The sequence below is a fragment of the Staurois parvus genome, unplaced genomic scaffold (assembly GCF_062004578.1).
Source record: "Staurois parvus isolate SC_StPar_1 unplaced genomic scaffold, SC_StPar_1.0 ptg000244l, whole genome shotgun sequence".
NCBI classification, from domain to species: domain Eukaryota; kingdom Metazoa; phylum Chordata; class Amphibia; order Anura; family Ranidae; genus Staurois; species Staurois parvus.
The window spans coordinates 7,006,358-7,033,630 of record NW_028318040.1 but is presented as its reverse complement, the minus strand read 5'-3'; the positions used below and the strand labels follow the sequence as shown (position 1 = coordinate 7,033,630).

The 27,273-nt window shown below is 40.1% G+C and overlaps 1 protein-coding gene across 1 annotated transcript in view; it reads left to right on the top strand.

Moving 5' to 3' along the window:
* The window catches only part of BANK1 (B cell scaffold protein with ankyrin repeats 1), a 325,822-nt gene extending 298,845 nt beyond the window's left edge, over window positions 1–26,977 (top strand). Inside the window, exons 15-20 of the mRNA XM_089680587.1 lie at window positions 3,222–3,403; window positions 3,632–3,683; window positions 4,457–4,486; window positions 9,817–9,890; window positions 15,536–15,609; window positions 25,656–26,977. Coding sequence (XP_089536713.1) covers window positions 3,222–3,403; window positions 3,632–3,683; window positions 4,457–4,486; window positions 9,817–9,890; window positions 15,536–15,607 — 410 coding nt within the window. The 3' untranslated portion in view covers window positions 15,608–15,609; window positions 25,656–26,977. The remainder of the gene's footprint in view (window positions 1–3,221; window positions 3,404–3,631; window positions 3,684–4,456; window positions 4,487–9,816; window positions 9,891–15,535; window positions 15,610–25,655) is intronic.
* Window positions 26,978–27,273: the final 296 nt, after the last annotated feature.

Sequence of the window (27,273 nt, the reverse complement as noted above, 5' to 3'; positions counted from 1 at the left end):
CCTACTCGTTATGTCCAGGGTCACGTGACTTCATCAGGGGGATATGATACCCAATGCACTATTGCATTAAAATGCAATATTTATACATAAATGTGAATGACAAGAGGACTCCTGGAAAGATCTTAATGGTGGACACAGCAAAAGCAGTGCCTGTCAAATTCATTGTGAACTCTAAGCAGACTTATTAACGGTGGCATAAATATTTAAAGCATGTACCCTTATATTTCATAGAAAAAAACATTTTTACATGGTTATTTGTGTATTCTAAAGTTATACTTCACTGAAACATGGCTTTTCAAGTGCCAATACAAAATACTAATATATATAAAATCCATAAGTTAATTAATTCTCCAAATATTTTATTTGAAATAATAAGGCTGGCCTAGACATTCTGATCATACAACCTAGATCATTCCATTCCCTCTCTTTACAATAATTCTTCCTGCAATCTAGCATGTATGATAAACGTATACAAGAACATCCCAATGTCTTCAATGTTCACAGTGGAGGGAGTTACAGTACTTGACACATTCCAAGGACAGTTGCCACTTCCTCCAGAGATAAAAGAGTATGTACCTATAGATAAATAAATAAAAAATAAATAACATTACTGTGCAAAAATATACAACACATTGAAATCAGAAATTTCACAAATTAACACATCTCACTTACAATTTGCAATATAGTATCAGAATAAATCCAGCATTAAAAACAAGTAATGTCTGCCAGAGAAATGTGCAAGAAAGCATCCAAAATCACTCACCAAGGCCTCAAGAAATAACAAAGGCAATTATATAATTATCAGAAATCTGAAGGATAAACATTGTATAATTCAAACCATAGTTGGTTAGGTAATGAACAAAACCATCACTAACAAGCAAAATATTTCCCAGCACACTTACCAGCCAGCCTGCAAACAATTGAATTGCCCTGTCTAACAGTTTACGTTAAAAACAGAGGGTTTAGTTGGCACACATTTGCAAATACATGCATAAGCCACAGTGCCCACTCCAAAGGACCTCTGTATACACTGTGGTCCCAATGCTACAATTTTTAGAGCCTCTATAGTAGGAGCACAAATATCAATGGATGAGTTGATGGCAGGCATGCCTGGAGGGAGTCCACCCCTTCTTAGAGGCACAGGGACACACTTGACACCCAGCAATAGCACAATGGCAAATAAACCACCATAGCACATCCATTAAGACCCTCCGTAGAAGAAACACACCTACCCTATGTAGGTATTTCAACATGTGTGTGGTCCTGGCTACCCATTATACATTGGTTGGATTAAATGCCCCAAATTGCTGATAGAATAGCTATGATACAGTAGGTATAAATAAAGCTAATATTTTTAACAACTTGCAAGACCTTATAGCAATATGTTAAGTAGAAAAAGATTGAACCTGCTTCTTCACTGGTTAATTTGTAGCTGCATACACTGTCATCTTAATTTCAAATATAGCTCATGACTTTTCTAAAAAAAAAAAAAGAGGGAAAATAAATCAGCTCCTTATCTTACTGATTCATTCTATACATGAAACGTACCAGGAACCAGAAATTCAGAAATTTAGTTCATGAACAGGCATTCCTCTCAAGGCACGGCAAAGTAAAGGAAGTGTGGCCTCTCTTTTTATAATCCCCCTGCCACATGCACCACAAGATGTTGCTGCATCCCTCCATGCATGTCACATATGCAGAACGTTATGATGTCACATAACATCACATAATCAGAATCATCCTGAATAGGGTACATTAAAAACAACAGTTTAAAGTAACAAAATGCCATAATCACATAAGCAAAGTCATCATAAACTGGGCAGCTTAAAGAAAGGGTTTATACAAGTTGATTCCTTCAGTCTGGGTAGGTAAATAGCCCACGAAGAATGGATCCAGCGCATTTCAAACTGAGGTAACTTTTTGGCCAGTCACCTCTCAAGTTTTGGGGGGAACTCTGTCTAGGACAAAAAAATTGGAACCCATACGAGAATATCAATGATGTACTGCCACATGGCTCCCTATAAGTTAACTTAAATTTCCAATCATCAAACATTTTAAGCCATAGTTCTATTTTCATTTTATCTAAATAAAATGATTCATAGCCAAAAGTTAGCATGCAGAGTATCCCTACTGCTTTGCAATTTGAGAAGTGATTAGATTTTTAGTACAGTACCATTGAGCTGTACATTGTGCCTATGAGAAGCTATCTATAAACAATAGGGGCAGCCTCCACAAGGAAATACCCCCTTCACTTTCCATGATTTATCTTACTTGTTGCCTCTTTAGGGACTCTGAACAAGCTTCTCTTTATGGAAAAATGCTTTTTTATATGTGAGCAGATGGTCCGCTATATATTGACTAACTTTAGAATCTGTTAATAGCAGATACCATTATATAAGAAGTATTGTTTAAATTGATGATGTTATCTAAAATATTGCATGATAACCTTAAATTCTATTGTTTATTTATTTATTATTAAAAACAATGATTCCTGTGGTTTATATTAGCTCTATTAATGGCTCTTTTCAAATTGGTCTTGGTGTAGCCCCTTTGCCAATAATCTATTTTTCAGCTTGTGATAGAAAACTTTTATCATCAGAACACTCTTGTTCTCAGTCTTATATATTGACTGTAGGCAAAAAGATTAAATTAATGGGGGAGGATGAGAGCTGGTTGAGTGTACGTTTACAGTAGTGATTATTAGCCAGCATGCCGTCTGATTTAACTAATATTTCCACATTCAAGAATTATATTTTTTGCTGGTTGCAGGTGAAGCTTAAATTGTATTGAAGTTCACACATTTAAGGAAGTCCTTAAGTTACAAAACTAAATGGCAGAGGCACACCAAAAAAAACATTGAAAAGATATATGGTACTAGCATCCCTTCAGGCACAGGTTAGCGTAGGACAGGGCACAACAAGTTCCCACCTCTACTCCCTGCACATGGAGGTAATGAGACCCCCCCCCCAAACTAAACAATAATGTTGTGATACAATGAACTCCAAAGCTTCCAAAATGAGAACATTGTCTAATGCTCATCCATCTTTTTTAAAAACCCACAGTGATGAAAGAAGTAAGAAAGTAATTAACAGCAATTAGTGTAGTGCAGCAGAAAGATTTAACACAATTAAGGCTTTTATTGCAAGGAAAAGTAACATTTGTATTGTGCATGACATATCTACTGCTCCTTATCCTTATTTTATTCATTGTATTAACTGCAGGTAGGGTACAAATGACAAAGCACGACAGTCATGTTACACAGCAACCTTACGTACCTAGCGGGCAAGAGGAGCTTATATTGTTACAAGAAAAAGTGAAGATGGGAATTATCACCATGGATGAAGCAATTCAAAAATTCCAGCAGTGGCAGACTGAAAAGAGTGGTCTGGATCTCCTTCAACAGGTACAATAGATGGAATTCCATGGATGACGTGAGAAGGGGCAACAAGCAGTATTACATATTGTAATGGAGTCTTTGTCTCCATTCAAAGATTTATAATGCCACGATCATCATGCACAATTTTAGTAACTAGCATACAAATAGAAATACTTTATCAGGCAACAGTATAAAATATAATCAGACCATTTTACACACATATTAAATATCCATGTTCTAATTCTGTTTTATTAGAAAAAGTTGCAGCAACTCCGTGACAATATTATCGGAGATAAGCCAGATGATGGTAAGTCTAACCACAAAAATAAAATAGATAGATAGACAGATAGACAGATAGATAGATAGATAGATAGATAGATAGATAGATAGATAGATAGACAGACAGACAGACAGACAGACAGACAGACAGACAGACAGACAGACAGATAGACAGATAGACAGATAGATAGATAGATAGATAGATAGATAGATAGATAGATAGATAGATAGATAGATAGATAGAATGTATATATTAAAGTAGATTTCCAAGCAGTTAAAAAAACTTATGTAGATATATATTCACTGAAAATCATTTAATCTATTGTAATCACAACTATTTATATGTAAATTCCTGAATTTGTTTTAGTATGAGCCTTTTCTTAAAATCTGAACAGAAGATTTCAAAATTAGATATTGAGAGGCAGCCCTGGGCACCAATCTCTTGTGCTGCATGGACATTTACTGAAAGGAAGATCAATTTGTTGCTACTCCTTCACTGTCCAATGACAGATTGGGGGGGGGGGGGGGCAGGAATGTGACTTGGCTGTACTGCTTAACAGCAGTAGAGAAAAGTTAGGTCACCAACGTTCCTGTGTTGTCTGATATGGCTGTAAACATCTCAGACTGAAATACAAATCCTTTGGCAGGTAGAACAGCTTGTTTATTTGTATTTCAATGATGTGTTTAGATATTTGACTGTAGTTCAGCTATGAAATGAATTCTTCATTGGCTTATTTTTTTCGCTTCATCCACCATGGTTATTTTTGTTTCTTATTTTACCTTTTTTACCTTTTTTAACAGATAAACTGACTATTGTCCATCAGCCAATACGTAAGTTTCATCACTAATTTTAAAACAGTAATAAAAAAATATATTCAATAACTGATAACATTACAGTTTGCTACTGAAAATATAACTTGAAACACATTTGTAAGGATCTCATTCTAAAATGCATATTTTAAGAGGCATACCAGTTGCATACTGTACCTGCACTGTTCAGTAAGAGATTGCTAACACTTTGTGAACTGACAGTATGCAAGGTCACAGTGGGTTTGTCCATCATGCTGTGTCTATTGAAGCTTGTGAGTCTAACTGTGCAGTACATTAAGTGGAGTTCCAGCCAAAAGGGGAAGTTCTGCTTTAAGCCTTTGTCCCCTGCTCCCCATTAAGGATTGGCACCTTTGGGGAGCTGGTACCTGAATTTGACAGGTATCTGCTCCCACTTCCACTTCAATTGCCTAGGCGATCGTACACGGAAGTTGTCCTCCACCCTCTCTCACCGTAGTCTTCCGGGACCCAGAAGACCACGGGGCCATTCACAAAGCGCAGCGCTTCTCGCGCATGCGCAGTGGGCACCTGCCTGTGAAGCCGCAAGCTGTCACAGCCAGGTTCCCACACTGAAGATGCCAGCGCCGGGGAGAGAAGACAGCCAGTGAAACCAGCTGTGGTGAAGACACTGCTGGACCGTCAGCAGCTACAGTTTTTGTAGCTGCTGACTTTCATTTTTTTTTTTCAGCTGGAACTCCGCTTTAGTACACTTTTTGATACTCCCATTATTATATAAAATCTAGTAAATATACCCAAACAAGAATATCTAAATGTAGTAAAACAGTTCACTACATATCTGCATAAAGAGGGATTTTCCATAATATTCTCATTCATGAGCTGTAGCATGAAATGAAGTTTTAAAGAAGCAAACAAAAAAAAACCCTTAGGTCAGCATTGTGCATTGTAAGGATTATACAAATGATATTGCTTGATTGATTGTAGCCCTATTAGACTATCAGCTCAAGCTTGACTCCCTCTGTGTGAGTGTTGTCTCCCCCCCCCCATCCCCCCCCCCCCTTTGCTTTTGCTGTGTCTTATCTCTAGCCTCTTTTTTTTGGTTTTATCTCTTCTAACATTCTGCTAAAAGTTTGTGATTTGTATAGTACTGCTTGGACCTTGAAGAAGGGGACACTCCCCGAAAGCTTGTCCTCAAAATTGTATGTTAGTGCAAATAAATAAAAAAAAGTATCACGCACAGTACTCAATTGTTTCTGTCACAAATGATATTGCAAATAATTATCTGATTCAGTGTTTTGGAAGTTGAGAAAGACCATTTCAGTACACTTGTTGAACTCATTCAAAGTGAAAGCTATTGGGAGCTTTTACCTACTATGATCCTTTCCAAAGAACAGGCAAGCAGTTCAGGGCTGTAACTATTAGATGGGTTATTTAAGCTTTTAGGGAGAACATAGAACATAGAACATAGAACATAGAACATAGTGGACAAAGGCTTTGCAAGGGAATTTTCACATAGCTTAAGGAATGAGGCAAAGCTCTGTTGACTTCCATCATCCAATTATGTGCAAAAAAATCCATTTTTTTTCCCTTGTTTGTGACTGGGTATTCTTTGCAAATTGAAAATTAACTTTGCACACATTTATTAAATCAACCCCCCAAAAGTTTATTTTTTTTTCATTAATTGTGATACTTACTAATTACTCTTTGGAAATATTGTTTTATGGACTTACCGGCAAAACTTAAAAATATGTACTAATTAGTTAAAGTTAAATACATGGTTTAATAAATAATATCAATAGCAGACCAGTTTGTTTTCGTATCCTTACTTTTTTTTTTTATTGATCAGAAGCATATATGAGAACTCTGGAGAGGATCTCATGCCTCTAATCACATTAAAAGGGCCTCAGACACTTTACAATCTGTTAAAATTATATGTATTTAAATACAAAGCTTAATAAATCATGAGGACTGAAGAATTTAATCACAGATGACAAAAGATCAATGTACTCATATTTCCATATTCAATCATTGTGTTAAAAACACAAAGGTTTTTGCATGAAGCATTTTTTTTAGCCTGAAAGGCCTGTAGAAATGTCAATCATAGTGATACCACTGAAGTAGCTGTAATTTATAAATGCTATTCTTTAACTTAAAGGGAAACTATAATGGCTTTAGGTTATGGTTGTGGTTTTAAGTTTTGCTTTTTTATATATTTTTGATTTCTATAAAATCTTTGTTTTTAAAATAAATATTGTAAACAAAAAAAGGCTATAAAATTCTTGCAGAATTTCTTTCCCTGATTACAACCTCTAAAAAAGAGCAAGAGGAAGGATCGAGAGTCAATGCTTTGGCTCACTCAGTTGTGTGTGTGAATTGGAGCTTGAGTTACCGAGCTCTGTAATCAGCAGATTTTTGTTCACAATGCAGATACAACTAGTCAAGAAAATGAAGGGAGCACAATGCTCCACATATTGTCTGAAAATTAAAGAAATAAATATTAAAATACAGTATTTTATGTTCAGCTAAATAAAAAAAATGTTTTTAGTCCTGACAAGGAGAAAGAGAAAAATATATGTCAACAACTATACATTCCCTTTAAATGGCCATGTTTTCTAAAACATTGTATTAATTTTAAATATATTTAGAGAGCATAGCAAATAATGTACACAAGTTAGGAATCAAGATATCTGAGATAATTCTCATCTAATAATGTACAGAGAATACTTTGCAACATTCAGCTTTCTTCCTGCCCATCAATTTTTACTAACGAACATTACTGTTACTTTCTTGCCAGTCCCTTCCCATAGTGAAATAGACTGAAACTGACTTCTAATAAAATATTTAAAATATTCCATCTCTGCTCAAATACATTATTTTGAGCAATGTTTTCTTATATATGTCTGTCACGATCGCGGCGTCAGACACCAGACATTCTCACCAAACTCATGACCGAAGGACTGGCAGATCCAGACCGCGATGTGACGTGCATAACAATGCCACACCCAAGTGCACCCTACACAGCGATTATGGATTTCAATCTGTGTCTGCAGCCTGGATGCGCTTGTTACTGGGTCAGGTTAATTACGCAACTGACCCTTACACACTGCCAGCACTCCTTTTTTGTGCAGAGAAAGAGGAAACTCTCTTTATCAAATATACACTATAATGGTTGAAAAGTCATCTGTCCAATACGGTCACCGCAGGCCGATTGGGCAGAGGATTAAACAAACACAGTAGCGTCTCTTTAGAGGCAGGAATTCGTAAATTGCAATTAAAAGCTATAGAAACAGTTCAACACTTTCAGAAAGGAAGATTTATTACTAAAAGGTCAAACGGGTGCAATAAAAATATTTACAGAAAAAAAATGTAACTAAGATATATATATATATATATATATATACACACAAAGAACCACAGCACAGCAAAGAGATAACAGGGAGAAGTTAAAGGGTTAAGTTACTTGCCATTTAAGCCTTTGATGTAAGCAGATCCAAGTTGCAGAGCGAAAGGGTCTCCCTAGGTGGTATTGATGTTAAAATGGGAGATGTCTTTAACTTCCTCTTTAGGCCTGCTAGCCTGTTTTTTAAAGTCCCCCAGCAGGGGGTGGCTCTGAGTAACTGACCAATACTCTGTTTAGGGAGGGATCGTCGGGCGGAACTCTGAATTAGAACCAACATCTTTCTTAATCCATATTTTGGCCTATAACTTTCCAGCTGCACAAGCGGCAACCTCTCCGTGGGTATTTTATTATGCAAATAAATCTGAGGATTATTTAGATATGAATTATGAAATTATATGCTGCACGGTTCACGAGATCTATGTTTCTGCTTCCCTGAGAGTGTGAAACGGATGGAGTGACCTACTAAATGATTCGCCTGCTCACGGCCCATCCAACAATATGCCTGGTTTTTATGTATGTCTCTCATATTCCAAGATATGAGACATAGGGTAAAAATTGATTTGAGGAATGTTCATTTAATTCTGTCACCTACGCTGCTAGGTTTTATGAGGTTAAAACCTCTTTCAATTCCTAGGAAAGCGGCCTTATCTCTGTTACAAGGTGAGAGATTCCACAGGTCCTTGGGCAGAGCAGTGCCATGTGGCTCCCTGCTGGGATCTGGCCTGTGACACTTTTAACACACACACATCTGTCATGGTGCCTCTCAGAAAGGGAGGGGGAAGGAGAATAAATGAATACTTTTAATAAAAGGGGGAATCTGCGTCCATCTCTGATGCGCAAGTTTGCTACAATGTCCATTTGTTTTTTAGATTTAGTAGGCCAAACACACATTCAGGGGCTAGCTACAGGGCTGATTACACCCATGTATGCACTCCTGATTCGCATATATCTTTAGTTTTAAATAGACTGTTTAAAATACAGTAAACAATATTCTTACCTAATCAAGATTCTCAGATTCCATTGCAAAGTTTTTCTATTAGTTAATTTACATGAGCTGAGAAAATGGGGCACCACGATCACTGTGATCTTTTAGCAAACAGAGATTTAGGAAAAAGTTTGTGATAGAGCTTGCCTTCAGTTTCACTCATTCATCCGGAGAAGATATATGTGATCTGGCAACTCATGATAAGATATTTGGCTTTTTCAGTGCTACCATTAAAAAGGTTATGGTCTGCAGCAATGCATTTAAAGTGAAGCTAAAGTCCAAAACCCCTGTCTACCCCATCTTTTTTATGTTGTCTGTGTCCCCACTAGGGAGATACCCTCTCTCTGTATTTGTCCTATTTACCACTGGACATAAAAAATCCACAATTTTTATTTGTCACCAGAACAGGAATAGATGGCAAATCTTCAATGGAAATATTTCCAGTGACAAATGTCTAAGCAGAGATTTCCTTTAATGTCCTGTTGCGTCTACAGGACAAGTTGTAAATGGGACAGACATTTCAACCTACTCCTACACTATCCAAAATGAAAAAAAAGTTGGCTTTAAGTATACTATAATAATCAGAGCACAAATATTTAAAGAGTATGTTTTCAAGTCACTGTATGTTTCTTTCAAAGATGTCCACTATTAAACACTGAATGACTACATAAAAACATAAATGCATTAAATGTACTTTAATCTTTCATTGTGAGAAGCCAACATGTTACTAAGTAATGTGGTAACAGATTTATTTTTCTGGTTGACCTAATCCTTTGGCAGGAGAGCTGTTTGGAGTAAGCATAGCTTTCCACAACCAAAGTTTGGTAATCTAAGTGCCTGTGTAAGAATAAATATACTCACGTGAATCTTTGTCATTTATTTAGAAGCCCTTGTGGCATTGCTACTATATTATGAAGAATTAAATCAACATATTAATTATACTGTAATTAGGTAATATATTTTATTTATATGTATTTATCTTTACTTCAGCAATCTCTGCAAAGCAGAGAGCCACTTATGGAATGTTCGACAACAGCATTTATCAGAAGGCACGTCCAGCAGTAGTAAGTGTACCCTACTTATATTATTATTTTATATATAGTTCTGATTTCATATCTGATATGTTTTAGTAAACTGTATTTCTTAAATACATAATAAATGTTATGAAAATACATGATTTTCAATGGGAAAAGGCCTTGTCTGCACGTAAGTGCTCTATGTATATCAGCACCATAATTCAAACGCTCCCCTGTTTCTTCTGTCTAGTTTTTTCATGGTCCAGCTTTCACAGCCATAGTTAGCTATGGGGACACAATACCACAGTCTAATCTGCATTTAGGTGCCAGGCTAACATTCTTGCTTTTCCATATTTGGTGCAAGCACATCATTCCTGTACTACTTTGACAAAAGTCAAAGTGCTTTATTGACAACAATCACCGCATTGATCAATCTTTGATTTCAGGAAAGTGAAACCCTGCATTCAATATCCTCACCATCAATTACCATTTGATGATGATTGTAGTGGCTATCATTTTGGTCTTTTTGATGTTCAAGAGGAAGCCATACTTTTCATTTTCTTCTATGATCCTGGTGATCAGATGTTTCAAGCCATATTTGTTTTCTGAGAGGAGGGTTATGTCATCAGTGTTTTGACAATTATTGATGTTCCTTCCTCCAATCTTTACTCCAGTTTTTGGTTCTTCAAGATAAAAGTAAAAGATTCCCATCTTAAAGGATAAGTTCACTTTTTAGAAAAAAATAATCAATGCACATTATTTTTGCAGGTAAAAAAATGTGCATTTATTATTTTTGTCTACAGGAGCCTGGAAAGCATTAAACCAGCAATCAGTAGATCGCTGATGCCATGCAGATCTCCTGCAGACCTGTTAGAATATCTGCTTGCTGTACAGAATGTATGAGCAAGCAGATACAGACAGGAAGCTTCAATGAACTACCACAGTACTCCACAGCGCCAAGGTAGTTCATTGAAAATTACAAGCCCACAGCCGCTAAGGCTGCTAAGACTTGAAGTTCATTCATTCACGGAAGTCCATGAATGAATGAAGTGGTCATCTGGGCGGAGCCCCTCACTCCACGCTGTTTTCAAATTTGACAGATAGTACTTCTCCCCATACTATCTGTCAGAGGGAGGGGGGGGGGCGGCAGGAGGCAGCTGCGGGTGGAATATGTAACATGTTCCCAAAGCTTAACTTATCCTTTAAAGGGTAATTAAAAGGCAAAACTTTTTTTTCATTTTAGATAAAGAAGGGTTATAATATCCGTCATTTTTTTCTTTTGCTATCTGTTTCGCTTTGGGGAGGTTTCCCTTCACTTCCTGTTCCATAGCTAAAACAGGAAATGAGAAAAAAATCCCCTCAAAGTGCTGGAATCCTGGTGTGTCATCAAGGTCACCAGAACTAGTGTCCCCATTGAAAGATTTCCCCTCTATTAGTGCTCCAATGTCAACCCAGAATTTGGGATTTTCTTTTACTTTCACTTTTGTTGATAACAGTAAATAGAGAGGCAAATAGAGAGAGTGATTCTCCCCAACGGGGATGCAGACAGCAATACAAATTGACAGGTGTTCTAATCCCTCTCCATTCCATACAAAACTAAAAAAAAGGTTTGCCTTTAGTTGCACTTTAGCAAATATCATACATTGTATTATTTATTTATTATGTTTATTATTCCAAAGTTAGTCCAGATCTCGTCATCTGAAGTTGTCTCAGGCATATGCCTCTGTGAGATATTGACTATACAATTTGTGAATGCATACAAATAGTTATTGGTAATTAATTGTTGAAGCAAAGTCAATGCAAAAAAAAAAAAACAACACACAGATAGCACTATTTATCTATACCTCTCACACATTTACTCCCTTTATCTATCTATCTATCTATCTATCTATCTATCTTTATATATTCGACAAACAGAATAGGTTCAACTGCGCAAATTCCCCACTTTCACAATATAAAAGACTGCAGACACTTTAAGAGGATATCTTCCCTTAGTAAATTTTAAATAGCAATTAAATGTTGCACTAAGTGTGAAAGAAAAATATTCTATTAAAAATTAATGAATCATGTGAACAACTATACATACACAGTACAATGTGCAAATGAATGCCTATAAGTGATATCATATAGGATCCATATAAAGAACAATACAATGTTCAAAGTCCATGTGAATGACAGCTTCCACAAACACTTCGTGAAAAAGAACATGTGTTTCTTGAGTGCAATATTAATAGTATTGATCTTCTTTTCATCCAACAAATCCCCAACATGAATGGACCAGCACCATTTGTGTAAAATGGAGGCTTTACAGATGAGAAGACACCTTGTTATAGGGGGTCTAAAAAGACTCTATATAGATGTAACTCCGTGGGGGCGGAGCCTCTCTCTGACACCATCACGCTGTCCGCCATCTTGGAAGCTGTATTTGAATGCTGATATTCTTTTCTTTTGTAAGTAGGATTTTACTTGCACAATAAAGGCACATTAGTTTTTACTGCACTATGAGAGGCATGTTTTATTTTACATGACACTGTCTTGGTTCTGCTATGAGAATGGCTTACTGACCTAATCTGGGTCCCGGATACAACATGGAAGTTTCGACGGAGTTACATCTATATAGAGCCTTATTAGACCCCCTATAACAAGGGTTCTTCTCATCTGGTAAGCCTCCATTTTACACATATTGTGGTGGTCCATTCACGTTGGAGATTTATTGGATGAAAAGAAGATCAGTACTATTAATATCGCACTCAAGAAACGCATGTTCTTTTTCATGAAGTGTTTGCAGAAACTGTAATTCACGTGGGCTTTGAACATTGTATTGTTCCTTATATAGATGGTATATGATATCACTTATAGGCATTCAATTGCACTTTGTACTGTGTATGTATAGTTGTTCACATGATTCATTTTTAATAGAATCTTTTTCTTTTACACTTAGAGCAACATTTAATTGCTATTTATCTTGATCTATTATTGTAAAAGTAAAAAATAAAAAAAATAAAAAAACTTTACAAAATTGCACGATTATATACTGTTGTAAAACATGCACTAATAATACTGTCTTCAACTTCTGTTTGAGTATTATCTGCTGTCAATGAAAAGATAATGGGGCCCATAGAACTGCCTTAGGAACATTACACAATAGGGTACTACTGAGAACGAGAGGCAAAAAATTCTACTACATATACTGTAACAGTGCTCTGTAACACTAATCAGAAGGACCCTGGTTATCTTAGGACCTTAGCGATGTCCCTGTATACTGGTAGGAAAAAAAAAAGCATTGGTGTGTTTTTGTTTTTTAAGATATTGTTAATTTATTAATTTATATCTAATATTCTTTTATTAATAGTATTAAGCATTATTAAGATTTTTATGATTATATAATAATAATATGTTTTCCTTCATATACAAACTGATACATACATTACTAAATACAGTTTAAATATTTTCTGTTCCGTTCAAGAATTTAATGCTCTATGTGTGATATATTAAAAAATTATTAATCACAAAAATCAGTCAGTGCTAGAAATAATGAGCTTGCAGACTAGGTCAGTATACAAAACCCAAAACGTTACCAAAATTGCAGCGCCCATAAAAAGTATTATTAAAGTGCAGCAACTCATATGCAAAAAAAAAAATTATAACTATTAAATGTCAAGTATAAAGTGCAACATATAATAGTCCATACATTTAAAGTGAAAATTATAAAGTGACAAATATGAAGTACACCATATATCAGTCCATTCTAAAAATGTGTCTTCATTAGTAAAAGTACAATCTGCTTGCCAGTTATGAATATTCCTGATCTTCCACCAATGAGATATCATCCATCACAGTGTGAATTTAATAGCACCACCACTGCACACTCACCAGCTGCTAGGCTGCATAATTAAAAAGCAGCAAATAGTGTTTGACAGTAGCTCCACAATATGGAGAGTGAACTCTTGTTTTATCACTCCTCTCCAGCAGGAGCCAGCAGTCTTTAATAATGTCTAGGAGGAATGAAATTTGAAGATTCTCTTAGTTCATTATCCCAATGTGAACAAGCTGAAATGTGAGTTGGAGATCCAGCATTTTTTAGAGTGGACTGACATATAGTGTACTTTATATTTGTGCTTTATATTTGGCACATTTTATTTATGGACTATTGTATGGTGCATGTTATATTTGGCACTTTATATTTGTATTTTTTTTTCACATGAGTTGTTGCACTTTAATGATACTTCATTTATTGGCAATGCTATTTTCATGTTTTTTTAGCAACCTTCTGGGTTTTGTATATTCAGAAATTGATTTAGTGTAATTGTTAATGATGTATGTTTCTCTTTAAAGCATTTTACAATCTAAACTAGTGGTCTACAAACTGCAGCCTAATGGCCAGATGTGGCCCTTTGCTTATCTTTCTCTGGTCCTTGGGACACTCTTCTTCCCACTGATTAAAGGCATTATTCTCTCCACTAACACCAACAGTGGGACATAATTTCTGCTACTGACAACAACATTGGGCCATTATTCCTCTCACTGACACCGGCAAAGGGGTACTAATCCTCCCACTGACAGTAACAATGGGGAACTATTCCTCCCATAGATACCTACATTGGAGCATTATTCCTCCCACTGATAGCAACACTGGGGCGCTATTCCTGCCACTGATACCAACATTGGGGCACTATTCCTCCCCCTAATACCAAAGATGGGGCATTGTTTATTCCCACTGACACCAAGATACCTTTTATTTCCATTGGCCACAGTCCGACCCCACTGAAGGACAGTAAACCAGCCTGTTGTTTAGAAAATTTGGAGACCCCTGATCCAAACAAATATATGGTGAAATATTTTCAGGAAAAGCAATGGTGACATTTAAGTGAATTAAATACTGTAATGACGCATTCATACATAACAAAAAAATACTGTTTATTAACTTGCAACTGTTTTTGTTATTTTAAATATTAAACATTTCAAGGTCTAAATAAGTTTTGTGTTAAAAATAGATACACATTTAGGATTATTTAATGAACCAATGTAAAGAACAGTACTGGGCAACACAGTGGGTATGGGCAACACAGTGGCTAAGTGGTTAGCACTTCTGCCTAGCAGCACTAGGGTTGTTGGTTCAAAACCCTACCATGCCTGCCTGGAGTTTGCATGTTCTCCCTGTGCCTGCATGGGTTTCCTCCAGGTACTCAGGTTTCATGCCTCCAAAGACATGCTGGTAGGTTGATTGGCTCCTAAATTTACCCTAGTATATGTATGAGTATGGGAGAGGGACCTAAGATTGTAAGCTCCTTGAGAGCAGGAACTGATATGAATGTACAATATATGTATATATGTAAAGTCCAGTGTAAATAATGAAATTAAGATTTTGGAAGTCAGGTCAGGGAAAATGATATCTGATTGGAAGGTTTGGGTCAACTGTACTTTGCACACTGCTATTTACACACACACACACCATGCTCTGGGCTTGATTTACTAAAAGAGTAGCAATTGTTCACTTAGCAAAAATAATTTTTCACTTAGCTTTATGTACAATGGCAAAACTGTTCTTTGAATAGCTTCCCCTTCTTTAGTAAGTTGCATGAACATTCTTTATATCTTCAGATGAGGCAGTATGTTTGCAGGTTCCATTCACATGTTTTCATTTACAGAGATTAATTTCAATTGAATTAAATGTTTATTTTCTATTTTTAAAGCAACCACCTCCTTCTCACCATTATCCCAAAAAAGAATATGGAACACACGGGAAATTGCCATATAATAAGTGATGGTGAGTGTGCAGTATATTTATAAATGTAGGTTTTGTAGCACATAGAAGCTAAAAAATGTGACTGATTATGCAAGCCTGAATACCCAAATTACCCCATCTCTGTCATTGGTCCAAAAGAAATATCAATTTACCCTGCCCATTTATTTTTACTTTTGCTAATGCCACCAAAATTTTTTTATTCTTGGGTCTTAGTAAACACATCATGTTCACACACACCAAATTAATGGGAAAAAATATTGAAATAGCTCCTCCAGGAACAAATAGTGGTCTGTCCCGCCCACAATTTCAAAGTTTTCTGTTATTTTTAAAATGTTTTCTTAATATTACCATCTGCTGGTGTCATTTGGTATTGCAGCTCAAGTATAAAATACTGGGCAAATTATAAGGTTACATACTGTAGTATGTTTCCTATGTTTGTTGCCAGGGATGAGCTCATGGTTCGGTGCCAATACAGGTTTCATACAGATGGGAGCCAAAAGTCATATGTAGTAGAGTTTTTCCCCACAACCACTATATACGTATGACAGCTTCCTTCTTCCACAGTGAATTGTAGTTGGGGAAACAACATGTCATTAAAATTCAGATATGGCACCAGGCCCCATTCATTTGCTGCAGGGAATCCCTGGCCATGTAAACAAAACACAGCCATAGTGGCTTAGTGTAAGTGAATGGCCTGGGTGTCATCAGTGGTTGGTAAGGATGTAGAAGGTGCAGACACCTTTGACAGGAAGAAGCTGTCATGTTTGTCCACAATCAACACCCTGAACAATCAGAGAAATATCTGAACAGTGAATCAGTCTGAACTGATGTTCAGTTTAGGGAACCCAAACCCTATTATGTTGTTATATTTTGTGTTAATGCTTGTATAGTAATAATAAAGTGTAGTGCAACAGACTAATATCTCATATAAAAATAAATAATAAACAATAATTAAAGTTCCATGAAAAAGTCTCTTATAACACCACTGTGCAATGTGTATAAGATAAATCTTCTCTCTTCTTCAGTGCCAACTGTGCCACCACCATTAGTTGAAAAACCTGCTCACCTCACTTTATGACCTCATCAATAGGTCATTATGCGTTCAACATGTGGACAGACTTTTGTACACCCTCTCTGGTCTCCTTCCAGCTCCTCTCCCAGCACTGGCACAGTATACACTCCTCCAGCTGATGCTCTCATATAATATATATTATGGAAAACAGAAAAATGGAACCATAGTGCTCTCTTTTTTTAAAACAATTTATTAGTGTCCAAATTAAAAACACCTACAAAATGTAAGAAACAAGCCAGCATATAATGTATAATTTTGTTATACACCACACCGCTCTCCCGGATGGTCATCAGTACAAAACGTATAGGGCTCAGCTCCTTCCAGCTTTATGCATTGCACCCCAGATTCGGACTTCCTCAGTAGGCCTGTATGCGTTACGCCCCAGATTTGGGCTTCCTCAATAGGCATCTATATGTGTTACGGCCCAGATTCGGACTTTCGCAGTAGGCTTCCTCCTAGGTAGAAGGAGCTGAGGACTTTAATTATTGTTTATTATTTATTTTTATATGAGATATTAGTCTGTTGCGCTACAGTTTATTGTTATTCATTTTGGCACAGGTGTTGTTAAGTCACTAACAGTGTTTTAGCAGCAACTATTTAAAGCACCATCATATTATTTGTGTTGTGCAGATTGAATAGAGGTTTAAATGCTTATATAGTAAATTGAGAAAATGTGAGTTCTAGTGATCACTAATGTATTTGGTATGATATTAGAGCAAAATTTAAGAAATCATATGCAAAAGCAAATGTTTTAGATTTCAAAAATAAAAATAAAAATTATAAAGATTAAATGAAAGGAAGTAGTTAGTAGAGCGCTAGTAAAGGCTACTAGAGATGAGCGAATCGAACATGGCGAAGTGGAATTTGTTTCGAATATCAGGAAAAATTCGATTCGCGCCAAATCCGAAAATTAGCAAACTTCGGATGCACGAATCGAATTTTCCCAAAAACGGCGGCGACATGTGTGGCGACGGAGCGGGGATCTCTGGGAAGGCACGCAGACAAGGCGCGCTGACCCATAATGCATTCATTCATGACATGTGATCGCATTAGCCAATCAGCAGCCAGCCAGCCAGCACTGTGTAATGGTGGAGCTATAAATTGCGGCCATCTTACAATTCTCCATTAGCCTCCGGTCATTCAAGAGAGACAGAACTGTCTGTATTAGGGACAGAGAGACTTTAGGGCCACAGAATCGTTACTTAGGGACACAGAATCGTTACTTAGGGAGACAGAATCGTTACTCAGGGACACAGAATTGTTACTCAGGGACACAGAATTGTTACTCAGGGACAGACACAGAATTGTTACTCAGGGACACAGAATTTTTACTCAGGGACACAGAATTGTTACTGAGGGACACAGAATCGTTACTGAGGGACACAGAATTGTTACTCAGGGACACAGAATTGTTACTCAGGGACAGACACAGAATTGTTACTCAGGGACAGACACAGAATTGTTACTCAGAGACACAGAATTGTTACTCAGGGACACAGAATTGTTACTCAGGGACACAGAATTGTTACTCAGGGACAGACACAGAATTGTTACTCAGGGACACAGAATTGTTACTCAGGGACAGACACAGAATTGTTACTCAGGGACACAGAATTGTTACTCAGGGACACAGAATTGTTACTGAGGGACACAGAATTGTTACTCAGGGACACAGAATTGTTACTCAGTGACAGACACAGAATTGTTACTCAGGGACACAGAATTGTTACTCAGGGACACAGAATTGTTACTGAGGGACACAGAATCGTTACTCAGGGACACAGAATTGTTACTCAGGGACACAGAATTGTTACTCAGGGACAGACACAGAATTGTTACTGAGGGACACAGAATTGTTACTGAGGGCCACAGAAACGTTACTTAGGGCCACAGAAACGTTACTTAGGGCCACAGAATCGTTACTTAGGGCCACAGAAACGTTACTCAGGGACAGACACAGAATTGTTACTCAGGGACACAGAATTGTTACTCAGGGACACAGAATTGTTACTGAGGGACACAGAATCGTTACTGAGGGACACAGAATCGTTACTCAGGGACACAGAATTGTTACTCAGGGACACAGAATCGTTACTCAGGGACACAGAATTGTTACTCAGGATCACTGAATTGTTACTCAGGGACACAGAATTGTTACTCAGGGACACAGAATCGTTACTCAGGGACACAGAATTGTTACTCAGGGACACAGAATCGTTACTCAGGGACACAGAATCGTTACTCAGGGACACAGAATTGTTACTGAGGGACACAGAATCGTTACTCAGGGACACAGAATCGTTACTCAGGGACACAGAATCGTTACTCAGGGACACAGAATTGTTACTGAGGGATACAGAATCGTTACTCAGGGACACAGAATTGTTACTCAGGGACACAGAATTGTTACTCAGGGACACAGAATCGTTACTCAGGGACACAGAATCGTTACTGAGGGACACAGAATCGTTACTCAGGGACACAGAATCGTTACTCAGGGACACAGAATTGTTACTCAGGGACACAGAATCGTTACTCAGGGACACAGAATCGTTACTCAGGGACACAGAATCGTTACTGAGGGACACAGAATTGTTACTCAGGGACACAGAATCGTTACTGAGGGACACAGAATTGTTACTCAGGGACACAGAATTGTAACTCAGGGACACAGAATCGTTACTCAGGGACACAGAATTGTTACTCAGGGACACAGAATTGTTAATCAGGGACACAGAATCGTTACTGAGGGACACAGAATCGTTACTCAGGGACACAGAATCGTTACTCAGGGACACAGAATTGTTACTCAGGGACACAGAATTGTTACTGAGGGACACAGAATTGTTACTGAGGGACACAGAATTGTTACTCAGGGACACAGAATTGTAACTCAGGGACACAGAATTGTTACTCAGGGACAGACACAGAATTGTTACTCAGGGACACAGAATCGTTACTCAGGGACACAGAATTGTTACTCAGGGACACAGAATTGTTACTCAGGGACACAGAATCGTTACTGAGGGACACAGAATCATTACTGAGGGACACAGAATCGTTACTCAGGGACACAGAATTGTTACTCAGGGACAGACACAGAATTGTTACTCAGGGACAGACACAGAATTGTTACTCAGGGACACAGAATTGTTACTCAGGGACACAGAATTGTTACTGAGGGACACAGAATTGTTACTCAGGGACACAGAATTGTTACTCAGGGACAGACACAGAATTGTTACTCAGGGACAGACACAGAATTGTTACTCAGAGACACAGAATTGTTACTCAGGGACACAGAATTGTTACTGAGGGACACAGAATCGTTACTGAGGGACACAGAATTGTTACTCAGGGACACAGAATTGTTACTCAGGGACAGACACAGAATTGTTACTCAGGGACACAGAATTGTTACTCAGGGACACAGAATCGTTACTCAGGGACACAGAATTGTTACTCAGGGACACAGAATCGTTCCTCAGGGACACAGAATCGTTGAATTAAAGAGTATGTCAGACAACACGCAGAGGAGTGGCAGAGGAGGCAATGTTTCAGGAGCGAGCAGACGTGGCAGCAGAGGAAGGGGTCGAGGCAGCACTAGTCGCAGCCAGAGGCCAGTGCTCCCGGTGTCATCCATCGGTCGTGTCTCCCCTGACAACCCTGCCGTCATCGATTGGTTGGCTTGGTCGTCTTCCTCTTCCCAGGTCACCTCTGACACCTATAGCCAACGGTCGGTGAGTACGTCAGACACAACCGTTAGTTGGCATGGCCCGGGAGCAAGCCCACTGAAATCACGTGTCCTCTACCTGCCCCTGTCCTTTGGTGTTCCCTCACCAAGCGAAGTATCGCATGCTGTGGGCTCAGCCCCACTGTACAGTGAGGAAGAGCTAACAGAGGGCGGTCAGGAACGGGGGGAGACATCCGCCTCTTCAGCAGCCAGGCGAAGAAGTACTGGCGAGGAGAGTGGCTCGGTAGCCGGTCTAGAGACAGGTCTGTCTCCTGACCCACACGCAGCCGAGGGGGCTAGTAGTGAGGCGGAGACCCTAATTGATGATGATGAGGCTGATCGCACTTGGCAGCCTCGTCGTCATCTGCCAGGCCCGTAATCTGCCATGGGCCCCCGTACCGACTCCTCATGCTGCTGCCAGGCCCGTAATCTGTCATGGGCCCCTGTACCGCCTCCTCATGCTGCTGCCAGGTCCAGAGTGTGTCATGGGTCCCTGTACGGCCTCCCATTGCTGCTGTCTCCATCGCCACACTCTGCCATGTGCCACTTTCAGGTCTCCTCACACTGCTGGTGGGTTCCATTTTGTCATAGGGTGCTGGCAGATTACGGGCCTCCCATTGCTGCTGCCAGGCCCGTAATCTGTCATGGGCCCCTGTACCGCCTCCTCATGCTGCTGCCAGGTCCAGAGTGTGTCATGGGTCCCTGTACGGCCTCCCATTGCTGCTGTCTCCATCGCCACACTCTGCCATGTGCCACTTTCAGGTCTCCTCACACTGCTGGTGGGTTCCATTTTGTCATAGGGTGCTGGCAGATTACGGGCCTCCCATTGCTGCTGCCAGGCCCGTAATCTGCCATGGGCCCCCGTACCGACTCCTCATGCTGTGACGTTGCAACAAGGTGGAATTCAACCCTACATATGTTAGACCGCCTTTACGAACAGCGAAAGGCCATCACCGATTTCCTGATGTTACAAGCGGATAAAGGTACTCCCCTGTGTAACTTAGATGTCAGCCATTGGCAGCTCATGCGTGACACCTGCCGCTTGCTCAGGCCCTTTGAGGAGGCCACGCTATTCGTGAGTCGGCAGGACTATGGGATGAACGACGTCATTCCTCTGTTGCACGTCCTGGAACAAATGCTGTTAACAATGGCTGGTCAGGGTGCGGTAGACGTGGCGCACAGATCTCAACGCCACATGACCCCTGTGGGGGCAGGACAGGAAGAAGAGGAGGAGGTAGAGGAGGACATTGGTGCTCAGGAATTATTGAGTGAAATGGGTGGTTTTTCCACTCAGCGGACAGGAGTGGAGGAGCAGGAGCACCTGGTAGAGGAGGAGGAGGAGACAGAGGACCCAGACGCACCGTGGCAGTATGCTGTGGAGATGGAGGCAGGGAGTCCCTCGCATTCCTTGGCACAAATGGCCCATAGCATGCTCGGTTGCTTGTGTAGCGACAGCCGAATAATAACCATCAGACAGAGGGATGACTTTTGGCTGTCCACCTTGTTGGACCCTCGCTACCGTTCAAAAATGGTGGCCTTTTTCACACCTGCTGAGAGGGAGGCCAAAATAAAGTATTATAAAAACCACCTATGTAGTCAGTTGGTCTCTGCCTTTCTGCGCCAACGTCCATCCTCAGACACTGTGGGCCCTGTGCGCTCGCGTTCCGCTGCCATGGCAGCAGGGGAGGGGTGGGGTGGTAGGAGCAGTGGCAGCTCCACCAGCAGCGGCTGCCTCAGTCTGCAGTCGATGATGAGTAGCTTTCTTCACCAGCGCAGTGAGGAAACTACTAACCAGCCGCAGCAGCAGCAGCATCAGGTGGACCTGGAGCAGGACCTCAAACAACAGGCTTGGGCCTACTTGGACAGCACCCTGCCAACCGAGGTAGACAATCCCCTTGACTACTGGGCAACGAAACTTGACCTTTGGCCCCAACTAGCTGAATTTGCCCTTGAAAGGCTGTCATGCCCGGCCAGTAGCGTGGCATCGGAGCGCGTGTTTAGTGCGGTAGGAGGTATTGTAACTCCGCGGAGGACACGACTGTCCACCCAAAGTGTGGAGAGACTCACGTTTGTGAAAATGAATCAGGCGTGGATTAGTCTGGATTTCAAACCACCAGTTCCTGACACAACTGACTAAATCCGCCATGAATCATGCCCCAAACATGTTATTATTTTTAACATAGGCCTCTGTATGGCCTTCAATTTAAGCTGCTTACGCTTCGCCACTCTGCCATGGGCCCCTGTACCGCCTCCTCTTGCTGCTGCCAGGTCCAGAGTGTGTCATGGGTCCCTGTACGGCCTCCCATTGCTGCTGTCTCCATCGCCACACTCTGCCATGTGCCACTTTCAGGTCTCCTCACACTGCTGGTGGGTTCCATTTTGTCATAGGGTGCTGGCAGATTACGGGCCCCCCATTGCTGCTGCCAGGCCCGTAATCTGCCATGGGCCCCCGTACCGACTCCTCATGCTGCTGCCAGGCCCGTAATCTGTCATGGGCCCCTGTACCGCCTCCTCATGCTGCTGCCAGGTCCAGAGTGTGTCATGGGTCCCTGTACGGCCTCCCATTGCTGCTGCCAGGCCCTTAATCTGCCATGGGCCCCCGTACCGACTCCTCATGCTGCTGCCAGGCCCGAAATCTGTCATGGGCCCCTGTACTGCCTCCTCATGCTGCTGCCAGGTCCAGAGTGTGTCATGGGTCCCTGTACGGCCTCCCATTGCTGCTGTCTCCATCGCCACACTCTGCCATGTGCCACTTTCCGGTCTCCTCACACTGCTGGTGGGTTCCATTTTGTCATAGGGTGCTGGCAGATTACGGGCCTCCCATTGCTGCTGCCAGGCCCGTAATCTGCCATGGGCCCCCGTACCGACTCCTCATGCTGCTGCCAGGCCCGTAATCTGTCATGGGCCCCTGTACCGCCTCCTCATGCTGCTGCCAGGTCCAGAGTGTGTCATGGGTCCCTGTACGGCCTCCCATTGCTGCTGTCTCCATCGCCACACTCTGCCATGTGCCACTTTCAGGTCTCCTCACACTGCTGGTGGGTTCCATTTTGTCATAGGGTGCTGGCAGATTACTGGCCTCCCATTGCTGCTGCCAGGCCCGTAATCTGCCATGGGCCCCCGTACTGACTCCTCATGCTGCTGCCAGGCCCGTAATCTGTCATGGGCCCCTGTACCGCCTCCTCATGCTGCTGCCAGGTCCAGAGTGTGTCATGGGTCCCTGTACGGCCTCCCATTGCTGCTGCCAGGCCCGTAATCTGCCATGGGCCCCCGTACCGACTCCTCATGCTGCTGCCAGGCCCGTAATCTGTCATGGGCCCCTGTACCGCCTCCTCATGCTGCTGCCAGGTCCAGAGTGTGTCATGGGTCCCTGTACGGCCTCCCATTGCTGCTGCCAGGCCCGTAATCTGCCATGGGCCCCTGTACCGCCTCCTCTTGCTGCTGCCAGGTCCAGAGTGTGTCATGGGTCCCTGTACGGCCTCCCATTGCTGCTGTCTCCATCGCCACACTCTGCCATTTGCCACTTTCAGGTCTCCTCACACTGCTGGTGGGTTCCATTTTGTCATAGGGTGCTGTATGGCCTCCCATTGCTGCTGCCTCCACCGCCACACTGTGGCTCCACACTCTGGTTTTGGCCCCGTGACTGCCCAAATGAGTGAAGTGTGCGGTGATTCTAAGATCGACGGCACTCATCTGCATGTCATACTGACTGACAGTATTATTTCTCTTCCCCAGCAGACTCCAAGGGCATTTAAATTAAAGGTACAGTGTTCTGCACTAATATAAAGGCTCTCTGAAGCCTAGAAACACCCTTTTTATAAGTTAAATTCGCAGCGAATATATTCGACTCGAATCGAATTTATTCCGCGAATTCGCCGAATCAGCCGAATCGAATTTTTGAATAATTCGCTCATCTCTAAAGGCTACCGTTCTGGAAACAACTAGATTATAGTGATGGGCTGAACACCCCTATGTTCTGTTGAACTTCAAACTCAATGCAAGTCTATAAGACTCGAACTTGTAAATTCAAAAGTTCCCATTTTGAAGGCTTATATTCCAGTTATTGACCATAAAAGGGGTATGGGGACTCAGGGACATGAATGAGTGAATTAAAAAAATCAAAAAGTACTGTTTTTAAAGGGGCAATAATTTTTTATTGCTTAAAGTAAAAAAAAAAGAAAAATTCATTTAAATTCCTTCATGCCTGGGGGGTCCCCTTAAACTACCTGCAAAGTTGCACATCTGTACAATGTATCGAACCTCTTCCCCACAACCCTGGGCTGCGGTTGTGGGGGTCTGCTTAGAGGTGACTTTAACAAGGGGTCCCCAGATCCAGGCCCCCCCACTTGTGATTACATAGTACCCCTACTCATTCACCAAAAACAGTGCAAAATGTAAATAAAAACACAACAGTTTTTGACAAGTCCTTTATTAAAAAACTAATTTTAAAAAAAGCCAAAAAATGGTTCCATTATTGTAATCCATCGGTAATCACTGTCCAGCGTTGTCACAATAGCGCAGACTTGCCGAAATAAAAGAAAGCCTGCCGCCTGGCGACCCGTCTGCACCCGCTGAGAACTCGGCGAGCACTCGCTGCAATCTGACATTTGCCAGTCATATGTAAACAATTGGGCGGAGCTAGAGGTGATGTCACCGCTAGCTCCACCCAATTGTGCTGTGATTGGCCACAGCATTGCATCTGACTCGTGGTCAGGTGCATTTCTTTGGCCCATCATAATGCACAACACACGAACAGCCTACTCGAACATCAAGGTCATCACTACTAGATTATATGACAGGCAAATTAGTACGAATAAACAGCAGAGAGAACCATTATGGTTCATAACAAAGGTACATAGGATAGTAATAATAAGATTTCATAGTGGATATGTTTTCTATGTTTGTTTCATTATAATTTTTTTAATTTTATTACATTTACTTAAATTCATGATAATTTATCTGCCTTTCAGAATTAATTAGCTGTTGTGCACCTACCATAAAAATTGGTGTGGTTATCAGGAAGCATTTATCAAATAGGTGGCCCCCATATTTTTTTATAGATCATATTGAAAATTGGATAGGATTTTACTAAAGTGCTGTGAGACGTTTTCATTTTATTACAAATAAATTAGTGGGGTCTCTTTTTTCTTTTTTGGTAATCCCTCTTTAAATAATTACACTGCTGCATGTCAATCTTACTTATAAGCAACATACCATATCAAGTTAATTTTCCTAGTACTGGGTAACAGTCTTTTTTCTTTACAGGCTTTGGTCATAAAGACAGACTTATTGAAGAATCCAGTGTACAAAAGTGGAACAACTATTACTTACTTAAAGTTGGCCAATGACATGGCCTACCTTCTTCAGACTACCTGCACTATGCTTGTGTTTGTCAGAACAAAAGAGACAGTAGGAGACCATGGGTTGCAGGGCTTGTTTTGTCTTCTCAGAACGTTGTATGGCTTTAATTTATTATTGCAGAATAGAAATATTTGATATATAAAAGGCCAATAATTGTACTATTCAAATATGAATATGTATTGGAGTCAAGAATATATCAATGTGTGCAAAAAGAACTTGAAGGTAAATGTATGGGTTCATACATTGTAGCAATTCACATATGTGTACTATAACATATAAGGAACTCATACTAAAGCAGAACTCCAGTCAATATATTAATTATTACCCCTAGTCCCAAGTAACCTGTTCCCCCACCCCTGTCCTGGTCAACGTATGTTCATTTTCTTTATCTTAAATGTCTCTATAGATATTTTTTTTAAGTATAAAGTTGTCATCTTGTGACTGCTCTGTTCCCATTCCTCCTTACGGTTTGGAAGTGGTCAGGGAGCAGCAACACTCAGTATGGGGACTACGTATCCCAGACGTCTATGTGGTTTAAGCTACTAGAGGCTTGAGTGTAATTTTGGCTATTAGTAAAGCCAGCTGGCTGTAGCAGTTGCACTATTACACCATCCTTGTAGATCTGAGAACTATGGGGACAATAACATGATAATATCCGGCCACATGGAGCTAAATATTGTGCAGCCAGATATTCATATGAATCCATAGAAGGATTGGAAAGAAACAAAGTTGCCCTACATACAGAAAAGTGAGTTTTAATGCATAGCTTAAAAAGTCAGGACCCCTTCTGATAGTAAGGATAAGTAAAAAAAACAAAAAACAAACTGGAGTTCTGCTTAAATGGTACTTGTGTATAAATTTATCATTGGGTTGGTTGCTGAGCTTGAGATTAGATGGCTAGTTAAATGGTGAAACTTGCACATTCATCATTTGACAGAGTATGTGAATGTGTATGTGTGTGAGTAAGGTTATTTTCATTGTTTTTTAGTGTTTTAAGGATAAATGTTGTGAATTTTCGGTATTCATTTTGTGCTAATAGTTGATGCTACATGATTTTTGTGTGACCATATATTTTGTGATAATATAAGAATTCTTGCTGAACAATTGCTGTAAATCAATTATTACAAGATAAGCCACTTAGTGTGTATGTGTTATTCCAAACCATGTAACCTGACACAGAAAGGTTTTGCCCAGGGGCAATGCCAATAAATTTTTAATTAGACTTATATCTAGACTGTCAATGACATAAAAGAAGTAAAGGACAAGAACTGTACCAATTATATTGAACAGAAAGCACATATGAGGACCAAAGATGGCCATTCCAAGTACACATCTATTTCAATATATACAGTAAATACTGTATAAGCAAGCCTCTAAAACAATTTCCATATTTGTTATTTATAAATGAACCTTTTTAGATTGGTTGACTAAAATAAGATTAGATTTTATATGTCACAAGATTCCATCTAATATCTAAACATTTTCTCTAATCTGTCATTTTAAATATCAATTTATCAGTTGA